At 36.4% G+C, this 13,566-nt stretch overlaps 1 protein-coding gene across 1 annotated transcript; it reads left to right on the top strand.

The window, feature by feature from the left end:
* Window positions 1–12,872: 12,872 nt before the first annotated feature.
* Window positions 12,873–13,566, top strand: LOC145970615 (uncharacterized). Its single transcript, XM_083097494.1, has 2 exons — window positions 12,873–13,058; window positions 13,158–13,566. Exons 1-2 carry the CDS (start codon window positions 12,873–12,875, stop codon window positions 13,356–13,358), a joined length of 387 nt encoding a protein of 128 aa, XP_082953620.1. The 3' UTR covers window positions 13,359–13,566.

Here is a 13,566-nt window from a genome sequence, read left to right as displayed (position 1 = left end):
CGACCTAATAAAATATGTGTTGGGGAAGAATTATGATTCAAAACATGAAAATCACAAGAAAGTAATGAATTAGGCAACACATCTAATCTTAAAAAGGATGAAACAAAACCGGGTGATTTGATAACACACTCATCAATGGTTTTATAGAGGTTAGAAGAAACTTTTAAAGGAGTGACTGAAGGGTCAAAAAACTTTTCGAAAACCGATCTACGAATAAAAGAAATAGGACTACCTGAGTCAACCGACGCAAATATTTTACAAGGAATTCCATTAAGTTCATTCACATTAAGAACTTGTTTGTCGCGAACAATAATCCGACGGTCTTGCGACACCGAAGCTACCGTTGAAGAGAGATTTTCCTCGGCCTCCTCAGCAGCTTCCTCCACAGCAGCAACCGTTGGGAAAGAGGGTTGAACCTTAGAAGACGCTTCTTTTTTCTTCAATTTGAAGCAGTCGGACTTGATATGCCCCTTATTATGGCAATAAGCGCAAAAGACTTCTTTCTTCTGAGAACTGGGGCTTCCTGAAGGCTCCTTGTTGTCGTTGGATTTGTCGTACTTGGATGAAGCAGCATCCTTAGATTTGATAATCTTCGTAGAGGTAGAGAATTTTTTGAGATGCGAAGCACACGTAGAGGTCATACGTTGCATTCTCTCCAAGAAGACATCCAGCGATTCAGTATCGATAGAGAAAGCGGCGGCTTGAATGGAAATATGAGTGATTCCATCAATAAGAGTGTGGATAGTGTCGAAATCCGAGTAATTCAGCTTCTGAGTTAAAGCCATTTTGTCCGTGGCATAATCCTGGAAGGACTCGGATAAATAATTCCATTTTCGAGCTTCTAATTTTTTGACAAGAACACTATGAGGGATTCTTGTTCTAAAACGGCTAGTAATTGATTCTTTGAAAGTTGACCAAGATCTAGTGGACTCACCAGAGCCCAAGTCGAACCAACGACGAGCATTACCCGATAATCTGCTCGTAGCCGCTGTAAGCCTCACAGACGTAGCCAGGTTATGAAGGTCTGCTACGTTTTCGATTTTCTTCAGCCAAATATTTACATCATCCTCTTCAGATCCGGAGAATTGAGGAATTTGAGTAGAAAGAAATTTGACAGCATGTCCTGGAGGCAAAGAAGAAAATTCACTGGAGGGATGTATTCTTGAATCTGGAAGTACATCACCCTGAGAGGACCGTCTTGGGAGAGGATCAGTATGAGAGAGCCGTCCTGGATCCAAGTTAATGCTCATAAATGAAGAAAACATTTGCTGCAACATGCTCATCTGCTCATTCTGCTTAGAAATTTGTTGGACAAGGAGAGAGCAGAGTTGCGGTAAACAATCTGGAGAAGTTTCCTTACTAGAGCAGTCAGAAAGAGGAATTTTGTCTGAGGTTTTAGGTATCGTACCTGAAGCAGATTTGGGAAAATCAGGCTCTCCATGAGCGTCCAAAAAGGTAGCTTGCGCTTCTTCAAGAGGACCGTGAATTTCAAGGTGCGAGAGCAGAGCATCGATGCAGCCTTCACGGCTTTTAGGAATATTCGAAATTCCATATCTGGATACTTCTTTTCTTAAATCCTGGTAAGACATTCCTTCGAGGTGGTTACGGAACATCTTGAAGAACTAAAAGAACTGGAAAAAAAAAAAAAAAATCTTGAACGGGGAACAAAGTACGTGCACTACAAATTCACCGAAACGAGTAAAGTCAAACTGTCTTTACGACGGCACTGATGAGAGCACACACTAGAAAAAGTTTAAACCGGGAAGAGACCAAAAAAAAAAGTCGACCGGACGAACCCGAAGAACTTTCTTGACTCGACGAACCCGAAGAACTTTCTCGACTGATCGCGAACGATGCACCCGAACAAAAACACACCGAAAACAAAAGTGCACCAAAAAGTCAGCGTTCAATTAATAAATTCAATGTACTTTTGTTCACTACAAGCGGGACCAATATGGCGGAAAAACCACCCGAAATGGCCCGACATAGAACCAATATGGCGGCCTGGTCCTTTGTTCTCCACGCGAGGGACCAATATGGCGGGAAAGCCGCTTTTTATTTACAGCTTGTAAAGCGCAATAAAGCGCGGAGATCACCACACTTAGATGATCGGAAAAAGAAAAAACCGCACAAAACCACGAAAAACCAGTCACTATCCCACTTCTGAGGCTGTAAGAGTGTTAGATTTAGATCGCGGTTATCGGCGCGATCACGTGATCAGGAGCTGAACGAGCCGGAGAGGGTTTTTGGTTTGACTCGCGGAAGCGGAATGAGAAAAGACTAGGAGTTGCAAGGGCAAAAGAAATATATTCTTGTAACGAATATACAGAGAGCGAACACAAATGCCGCGGAACCGAGGCCGTTAATATTAAGCACGAACGCCCGAAGATAACGTTGAAACGCGCAGCGGATTAATCACTGCCCGAGGGAAACGATCACGACGAAAAGGCGTTAACGAAACGCGCCGATACTGAAAACGGTCTCACCGCACAAAAGCTGTTACTCTGTTCGGCGCCGGTTTGCAACTGTTACTCTCGCCGGTCGTGATCGTCAACCTTGAAACGCGCGCAGCGCCGCAGCCAATCACAATGCGCGAACATAGCGCACTAGCGCCAAACGCTAGCGCCAAAACATGGCGACGGACATGCACTAGCGCCAAGACTTGGCGACGGACGCGCCATGACATGGCGACGGTCTTACACATGTGTACTGACTTTAAGTGTAAGCAAAACGAGCAAATTTATCTCTTTTGTAACTTTTAATCCATGACTAATTTATTATTAATTCCGCATAATCGCATAATATATCATGGATCGTGGATAAGCGTAGATAATTGAAATATGTTTTTCTACCAATAAATAAGTAAATCTTTTATAATTGTTTTATAATGTAGTCATCATTCAGAAAATGATCACAATTTGTGATTATGTATTTAATTGTTATTTTATATTCGCTTTCAAATAATAAACTATATAATAATAAAATTTATATAAAAAGATGGTAATATATGTAATCCAATTAATCATAATTGACAAAATAACTTCTTGTGAAAAAATAAAAGTAAAAAATATAGAAGAATTTTTTTTATAACTTGTATAAAAAATCAGTTTTATGCTGAGTATATTATAATTTTCTGGACTGTAGTAATATTTAATATATAATTTTTGCTATATAAATATATATTTCTTCTTAATTGACAATAATTAACAAAGTAATCAATAATAATCAATAATAATTAACAAAAAAAATGATAACATAAAAGAATATGCTAAAAATGTGCGCTTATATATATTTGAAAATACAAAAGAAGATTTACTTCCGATAAGGCATGGGCAATTTTCAAGTTTTCAGATGCAAAAATAATAAAATCTACAGAGATATCTATTTTTGCTCTTACAACATCAGCAATGGATTCATATTGCTATATGCCATTTCCTCTCTCTCGCATTTTGATGTAAGCCTTCCGATATTCTGTGACATAACTCAGCCGATCTTACTATCTGTAGAAATAGATTTTATATCAGAAATATATATTTATATAGCAAAAATTATATATTAAATATTACTACAGTCCAGAAAATTATAATATACTCAGCATAAAACCCACACAGCACATGATATCATTCGAATATTCTATACTCATACTGTAAATATACGTTACAGATGTAATATACTGAGAATAATCCCATAACATCTCTTGTTGTATATTATTTTTCATATATTCTCAGAATATACTTTGAATATCTCGTATTAGTATATTCTTTTTCGTATATTTTCAGGATACTCTATAATATTGCATGTGTTTCTTCATTTTGTCGCTACGCGCGCCACCAAACTCGTACTTAATTTTTGGTGAAATGGACAAAGGACTGGTACTAACATGAATTCCAAAGTTTCTTCTTTTTTCTTTTTAGTTAGTTTAATTTATAATAAACTGACTTCCCAGTCAGCACAGTAACGTTTTAAAAACGTATTAAAAACATATATACTGGACGTTTCGGACGTATTTAAAACATCCAGATTAGATCGTTGAACGTTTTTAAGACATTTTAAAAATATCCAATGTTACTTTCTTGGACATTCAAAAAATGTCCATTTTAAGTACAAAATAGACCAAAATTGGACCTGTTTCGAACATTAAAAAAACTTTTAAAAATAGGTAGATATGTAGATAAAATATTATTCAATTTTAATGCAAATTAGAGTTAACTTGTTAGTAAAACTTGGACAGTACCCAGATAGCACAGAACATTCTATGGACGTTCATTTTATGTCCATTTTACATCTGCACGTCCATGGACATGAAATGAACGTTTATCGTACATCCGATTCCAGACATCCGTTAATGGCCAATATTTGGACGTCCACAAGATGTCCAATCTTGGATGTCAAAGTTTCGCACGACCACACAAGGATGTATTAGTTCGTTCGTTTACCGCTACGCGACGTGCGATGCGCAATCTTTCTCGTATTTAAGTTTTAGTTATGAGAATTATATAAAGTTTGCAAAGGGTAATAAATAAAATTTGAGATATATTGTTCAATTTAATTTCTGATCTCATTGCAAGAGCTTCAGATATTAAATTGATTTTATAAATCGGACAAGTAAATGTCCGGCGAATAAACGAAAATAATCCGGTACCTATTTAAACTTGGTTGTTGCACTTTACATATTTAAATTATCTAATTAAAATGTAGAGTGCAATAAGCAAGTATAAATATAAATAAAATTTTTACATGAATTTTATGTAAAGTTTTATATGAAATAGATAAATTATATTATTTTATTATATTATTTAATTTTGTTGGGCCAAAAAGTTTATGTTTTATATGTTATGAAGGATGCATAATGCGATTTATTTATGTATAATAAAGAATAATTTTTTATATATGATTAAATTAGGTCAAAATCCATACATAATTATATCTACACAATTATACATAATTAAATATAAACTTTTTTCTGAGTTTATGAATTTTTGATGTTTATTTCAACAATAATCTGGAAGAGTAGGGCACTGAAAATGACGTCCATTTTAGGTCATTTTTTGAGTATTATTTTGAACGTCCGAAGTTGTGACAAACCGACGCCTTATGGGCGTTCAATAGATGTCCGTCAAACTTAATTCACACGTCTTTTGGATGTCCCAATGTCCGAACTCGGACATCCACTGGACGTCAATGGAACGTCCATGTGCTATCTGGGTATTCATATTTCAATCTTATATTGAAGAGTGTCTTAAAATCCCATTCAACCAATGAAATGGCCGCAGCATTATTTCATTAGTTGAATGAGATTTTATAAGACAATCTTAGAAATAAGATTGAACTATGAATACCGTCCAATGAGTTTTGTTAACAAGTTAATTCTAATTTGCATTAAAATTGAATAATATTTTATCTATATACCTACCTATTTAAAAAAATTCTTTTAATGTTTGAAAGTATTGACTATACCGTCCATATTAATGTGTAAAATATTTTAATATCCTACTAAAAAATTAAGTTCCTAATATAGCTTTAACATCAAATTTTAACAAACAAAAAATTCAATATAGTAATTTTTATTATAACATATTACATATTTATTGTGATTATATATTCTTGTAATATTTTTTTTATTATATTGTTACGCCCGGGGCGGGGACTTCGATAGATATCGAAGTCGCGCGGTAAAGAGATCGGCCGCTCGCGGGACGCGCTAAATAAACAAGCACTTAAGGAAACTAAAGAACTTTAATGCACTGCACAATTACAACACAAACGGTAACTCAGAACGTAAATACACAATAATAATAACACGGATCGACTCGTAAGAGAAACGCGTCCACACAGCCTGACAGCTGACTCCAGACTCAAATGACAGCCGCCGCTGTCAACAACCTCTTGACAACGGACTTCTTCTCTTTCCACGACGGACTCGACCGCGACCCGAACCAGGGACGTAACACTTGCTCCCCTCTCGAAAGATTGTCGTCCCGACAATCACGCTGTGGTAAGTCTTCAAAGGAATCTCGTCGTATTTCAGCTCCCGACGTGCCTCCATGTTCTCCCTGAACTGCTGTTGCAGGTTACCGAACCACACGTCTTCTTGGGATCAAACGACTTCACAGATTCCAACGACTTCACTGATTCTCTCCTTAGAGAAAAATCTTCAGGCAAGAGGGGGGTATCTTCCCGTGGACCCTCTGTTCTCCCAAGAGAACTCCTCAGGCCCCTGCCTCGGCATTTGCCCGAAGACCCACGGGAAAACCACGGGTCAAAAACCGTGGGTGAGGCAGCTTAGATCCCTTTCGGTTCCGCTCAAACTTCAGTTTCTTCAACTTTCACTTTTATTTCACCTTCTTTGTCGAGCTTCTGAAAGAATTTAAAAAAAAAGAGCAGAAACCTTAGCTTTTCTAAAATTAATTCTTATTAAATAGCGGGCTCCCGAAAACTCCTCTCAAAACTTCGTTCGTGAAAAGGGGCCAACCTATCGGAATGAATCACCTTACATCTGTGTCTATTCGACTTCCTTATTCCGAAGACAACATCACTAAGCTTTCTAACTATTTCATAAGGTCCCTCCCAATTACTTTGCAATTTAGGAGATTTTCCCTTTACCCTACGAGGATTATAGAACCAAACCTTTTGACCAATATTAAAATTAACTTTCCTAGCCCTTTGATCATAACGAATTTTGGAACGAAGAGATTGAAGATTCAGATGCCGCCTAGCTTCACTATGTACGTCATTTAATCTCTTCTTCAGTCTTTGAACGTAGCCTTCAGAAGGAACGTAGCCTTCAGAAGAATCGTAGCCTTCAGAAGAACCCTCCTCCCCCCTCTCTGGAGGGCTTCCCCGTAATAAATCCAAAGGCAACCGTAAATCGCGTGCGAAACAAAGTTCCGCAGGAGAGGCTCCCGTCGCCTCATGTTTGGAAGAACGATAAGCTAACAAATACATGGGAACCCAATTATCCCAGTCCTTCTGATCCTCCGCAACAAATTTAGCCAAATAATTCAAAATTGTTTGATGATGACGCTCGATCTGTCCATCTGATTGTGGATGCAAAGCAGTCGTCCTAGTTTTCTTAATTCCCAAAAGGTGCATTATTCCCTGAAAAATATTCGATTCGAAATTTTTCCCTTGATCTGTGTGGACTTCTAAGGGGACTCCGTGGCGGGAAATAAACTGCTTCACAAAAACATCCGCTATTGTAGAAGCTCTAATATTCTTCAAAGGGAAGGCTTCAACCCATTTAGTGAAACAATCGATGACCAGTAGTAAATAGCGATTTCCTGCTGCAGTCATCGGAAGAGGGCCCAGTATATCCATCTGAACTCTCTCGAAAGGAGAACCCGAATCGTAAACTTGCAAAGGAGATCTCCCCTTACCCGATGGGCCTTTCTTCGCCACGCAGACTTCGCAGGAACGACACCAATCTTCCACATCATTCTTACAAGTAGCCCAATAAAACCGTCTACGGATTTTCCCCAATGTTTTGTTCACTCCAAAATGGCCTCCAGAAACGGAATCATGAGCCTCCTCCATAATCTGTTTGATGAAATTCCTGGGAACGACTATCTGAAAAATCTCAGATTTGAAATTCGGAGACTCCCATTTCTTGAATAAGACTCCCTCCCTTAAAATTAACGCATCCCAATAAGTCCAATAAATTTTCGCAGAAACGTCATGTTTTACCTCCTGCCAACTGGGGCGTACTCTAAGTTCTTTTCCTCGCAAAAACAAAACAATGGTAGGATCCCCTTCTTGCCTTCTCCGCCACTCCTCAAGATCCTCGCCTCCCAAAATTATTCGAGCAAAAGAACTTTCCTTCAATTCCACCTTCGCGCAATACGAACAACCGAATATAGAACAAGGGCGCCTTGACAATCCATCAGCATTCTGGTGAAGATGACCCTTACGATGGACTATCTCAAACTCGTATTGCTGTAATCTTTCCAACCACCGAGCTAGTTGCCCTTCCAAATCTCTGAAAGACATCAACCATTTAAGGGAAATATGATCCGTCCGAATCTTGAACTTTCTCCCATACAAATAATGGTGGAAAGATTTTAAAGAGGCCACAATAGCCAACAATTCTCGTCGTGTAATACAATAATTCCTTTCAGCTTTATTTAACACTCGACTATAGTAAGCAATAACCTTTTCTGCGCCGTCTTGGACTTGTGACAGGACCGCCCCTACACCGTGATTGGAAGCATCCGTATCTAAGATAAATTGTCCTTGCTCCTTGGGAAAGGATAAGATCGGTGAAGAAATCAACTTCTGCTTCAATTCTTGAAATGCTTTTTGGCAAGACGAAGACCATTCGAATTTTACCTGATGCTCCGTAAGGGAAAACAAAGGTTTAGCCATTAACGAGAAACCTTTAATAAACTTCCTGTAATAGGAACAAAACCCAAGAAAACTACGAAGCTGCTTCCTATTCTGAGGAATCGGCCAATCCTTTACAGCGGAGATTTTCTCAGGATCCGTGGAAATTCCTTGCTCAGAGACGATATGTCCCAAATATTTCACTTCCCTTCCAAACAGAGAACATTTTTGGGGATTAATTTTCAAATTTGCCGAACGCAAGCGAAGAAAAACCTTTCTAAGATTAGACATCTCCTCTTCAAATGTCCTGCCAAAAACAATAACATCATCTAGATAAACTAAACAAACTTTCGATAGGAGATCTCGTAAAACTTTCTCCATCAGCCGCTCAAAAGTTGCTGGAGCATTGCAAAGGCCGAAAGGCATGACCTTAAACTGCCACAACCCATTACCTATAGAAAAAGCCGTCTTTTCCTTGTCCTCCGGGCTTACCTTCGTTTGCCAATACCCATTCTTTAAATCAAGAGTGGAGAACCAAGAATTCCCTGATAATTGATCTAGAATATCTTCAATACGAGGCAAAGGATATGAGTCTTTTACCGTAACCGCATTCAACTTCCTGTAATCTACGCAGAATCTAAGCGAACCATCCTTCTTACTCACCAAGACTACAGGGGACACCCATGGGCTCCGAGATTCTTCAATGACTCCCCGTTGCAAAGCTGCCAGATCTCCGCCGCAAGCAACATGCAACACGGCGTGGAGGGGGTAATGAGGATGTGAGCGTAAGCGTACGTGTGAGCTCGGCGCTTCGGCTAGCTTCGGATAGTAGAAGAGGACAGAATACAGTCTTCTGTCTTCTTCCTACCAACGAAAGCGACGGCCGACGCGCGACGCTACACGCTGCTCGCTCCTCGATATCTCGATATGCGCTCAATGTTTCTCTTACAGCTTTTTTATCGTATAATATGTTTATAATATGTATGTGTCTATTATATATATATTATAAATATATTATACAAATATATATACAAATATAAATATATACTAATTATATGACAAAAATATATTATAAAACTATTTAATATAATAATTGAACTTGTTTTCTCCATACATATACATTTAAAATAATAAAATAAAAAAATTTAATGAGTGTGGCGATTTTCCACACCACCCACGGGGTATCACCAATGGCGCGTTAGGTTTTTTTATATGGACCTTCGCCTAGAGCCCTATTATACCACATTGCATTATTTTGTCATTTACAAGTATGATGTCTGTTATACAGACAAGATAATTTTTATACTCTTGCTTTCCACAAATATGATGTCTGTTACACAGACAAGATGTTTTTAATACTTTTGCTTTCCACAAATATGATGTCTGTTACACAGACAAGATGTTTTTAATACTTATGCTTTCCACAAATATGATGTCTGTTACACAGACAAGATGTTTTTAATACTTATGCTTTCCACAAATATGATGTCTGTTACACAGACAAGATGTTTTTAATACTTATGCTTTCCACAAATATGATGTCTGTTACACAGACAAGATGTTTTTAATACTTATGCTTTCCACAAATATGATGTCTGTTACACAGACAAGATGTTTTTAATACTTATGCTTTCCACAAATATGATGTCTGTTACACAGACAAGATGTTTTTAATACTTTTGCTTTCTACAAATATGATGTCTGTTACACAGACAAGATGTTTTTCACGTACTTACTTTTACAAGCGTAATGTTTTTAATAAATTTATTATTTATGAGATGAGGGGCCAGCTATGTCAATAGTATCTGCAGCATGTAACCTTAAAATACTTTTATTTTTTTTAGCAACGGTAACATATAATTTATCCGCTGACATAAGAGACAAATGCTTTTCATCAATTTTCATTTTGATAGCTGTCTCGCCTCTTGTTTTTAATGCAGATTTAAATACACAAATAGCATTAACAGTAGCTGACGAAAAACTGTTACGTTTTTTTGTTTTTAATTATTTAAAAGAGAAAACATTCTTTCCGGATCGGCATTTGAATTTGGAAGAGATCTAATAGTACTTATAACATTTGTTAAATTGGGATATTTAGCAAGATTATTGTGTCGATTTTGTAAAATTTTTTTCCACATGCTGTCGAAATTTAATTTAGAAAAGTTTTGTTTTTCTTCCATTGTAAAATCTGATGGTAAGGCCATCCATTCCTTCTTTAAATCATCTTCATCAAAACCGCCGATAGTTTTAGCTATAAAAGAAACATCATTGAATGATGTTTCTCTATTGTTATCAAATAAACTTATATATGGTCTAAAAACTTGTAACTTTGATAAAAATATATTATTTAGAGGTAATCTTTTACGAATTTCTTCTGCAGCAGTCACATAAAATATTAAACAATTCTCTCGAACAATTGTAACTATGTTTATGTGACCTTTCAGAGTTAATTCGTTCAGATATTCCTCACATTCTGATCCCAAAATAATTTCATTAGTAGGTTTTTGATTTTCTTTTAAGGAGAATATAATATTTGGAGAAAGTGGTTTTAAATATTCTTCTTTTATAAAATTTCGACAGATTTGGAAAAGAAAGTTTAAAGATTTTGGATGCAATAAATGAATCCTTGTTTCTAATGCTTGAAAAAATGCATTAAATGCATTAAAGAAATTCAAAACGTATTTTAAAAATAGAAAATAAGCTTTTATCTCTACGTTGTTCATCATAGACAATAGATATTCTCCAGAATTTGTTTTTTCGCTCACAATCATTTCAGTAAGAAAGTATTTAATTGTATCCCAAGATTCAAGAAGTCTTTCGATACATAAATAATGCGAAAGCCAGCGCGTATCACATAATTTCAATATTTTGCGATTTGTTTCTTGGAAACACTCACAAAATTCACGAAAAATAGCCGTACGTTTTGGACTGCTATTGAGATAAGTAGCAATTTTTTTTAGAAATTCCTCGCAATATGCAGGCATTTTAGAACATGCAGCATGCGCTGCTAATGCGGAGGAATGACATGGGCATGAAAATGTTAATAAATGTGGACATATTTCTTCTAATTTTTTTTTAAACGATAAATGTTTTCCTGTCATAACAGATGCATTGTCACATGATAAAGCTACGATATTTAAAAATGGTATCTGTAATTTCCACATTTCACATTTAAATGCCTGAAACAACTTTTCTGCGCTTGAATCTTTGGCATCAATATCAATTAATTTAACTAATTGTGAGCGAATATCTAATGTCTCTGGATCAACGTATCGAACAAGAAAAGTCATCCATTTATCATTAGTTATATCAGATGTTTCGTCAATAAAAATTGAAAATTTTGTATTCTGAATTTTATTGACGACACGATCTGTTTCAACTGGGCACAAAACATTTGTAATAATGTTTTTACATTTTGTTCGGCCCATGCTCATGCTTTTTAATACATTAGGATCTTTTCCAATATGTTGAAAAAAGTTGAGGATTTCTTTTGCAGTTTGATGCGAAATATTTTTATCAGCAATTAATGCAGCATATCGAATTTCTGCTATTTTTTTTCGCTCTTCAAACGACAAAAGTGAATCATCTGTTATGTTTATATTTTCGTTTGTATTCTTTGTTTCTGTTTTAATTTTACATATTTCTATATGTGCTTTGGATTCTGCGTGACGATAAATTTTCGATAAATCACCTCTCATGGATTTATCGCAAAATGAACAAAAAAATGAATTTATATCATGTGATACTTTGCGTAACCATGGCTTAAATAATTCAATCTCTAGCCATTGGTCTTGAAATTTATATTTTTCGGATATTTTTTTATCTGAATTTTTATTATTATTTTTATTATTAGTACTTAAAGATGAATTATTTTCTTTAATATTATTTTTATGACACGCAGAATCCGCATGTCTTAAAACATGTGTGTTGCACGAAATATTTTTATTGCATATAATACAATGATACAAGCTCTCATCAAAAGCTACTTTGCGTATCCAACATTTAATTCGATCATCATTGAGCCAAGCATCTGAAAAGCTTCGCTTAGATTTTTTTCTCAATTCATCACACATTTTTGTGAAAAAGAAAATAGGCAGAAACAAAGAATTAAAGAAGAGTGAATAAAATAAGCTAAAGATGAAAAATGATAGATATTTAGAATATCTAGAATAGATAGAAATATAGAAATTTGAAATAATCAGAACTCACACACAAATCGGGATTGTGATAGTTTTTTGAACACCAAGATTTCAGAGCACGTATAAAAAAATACGTTTACTTGACAGTACAAGGCGACAAGATTATCTGATGAAAAAAAATGCCGCGAAACAAATGAACGGTATAAAACAAATGAAACGGCATGAAACAAATGCCGAGTGTGCCTCAGTGTCTGTTCACCACGGCTCAGCACGGCGACAGATTGAACATAATGTCTCGTAAGTAAATCATTATTTATACAAAATTATTAAGAAATTTTAATGTTTCTGTTCTAATTTTCTTTCTTAATTTTATAGAAGAAATTAATGAAGAGATGAATGCGCTGGTGCTGCAGGATGCACCTAATATGCAGCAGCTGCTGCAACAATTGTTGCAGCAGCTGCAAATATTTATGCAGCATCAGCAGCATCAGCAACATCAGCCGCAGCAGCCGCAGCAGCCGCAGCCGCAGCCGCAGCCGCAGCCGCCGCCGCCGTCGCCGCCGCAGGAACAGCAGGAAGAGCAACAGCAGGAGCAAAATGGTACATTATTTTTTATATTAAATTATATTTTATAAAATTATATATACATATATATATATATATATATATATATAATAATTTATTTGTTTTATTTTTCAGAAAATAAGCAAAAAAAAAGAGGAGGCGGGTGGGCCCGTGCCCGCTGGTACGCGCAGCGCAGCAGGGGCAGCAGGGGCGGCTGGGGCGTCGCGGGCGGTCGAGGAGGCGACCGAGGCCGAGGAGGCGGCCGGGGCCGAAGAGGCGGCCGGGCCCGAGGAGGCGACCGAGGCCGAAGAGGTAGCTGGGGCCGAGGAAATATAATAAAAAATTATTATTATTATTATTAATATTATATATATATACAGATAATAAAAAAATAATAAATAATTCATAGAATATATTTATTTATCCAATATTTTCTTCCTTTTATCCTTTATTCCTAGATATTTTTTCCTCTTATACATATCAATACAATGTGGTATAATAGGGCTCTAGGCGAAGGTCCACATAAAAAAACCTAACGCGCCAT

The sequence above is a fragment of the Camponotus vicinus genome, unplaced genomic scaffold (genome assembly GCF_025532165.1).
Source record: "Camponotus vicinus isolate PSW18456_S1 unplaced genomic scaffold, iyCamVici1.0 SCAF_4, whole genome shotgun sequence".
NCBI classification, from domain to species: domain Eukaryota; kingdom Metazoa; phylum Arthropoda; class Insecta; order Hymenoptera; family Formicidae; genus Camponotus; species Camponotus vicinus.
The sequence above is the reverse complement of the archived record's forward strand: the minus strand, read 5'-3'. Positions and strand labels throughout refer to the sequence as shown.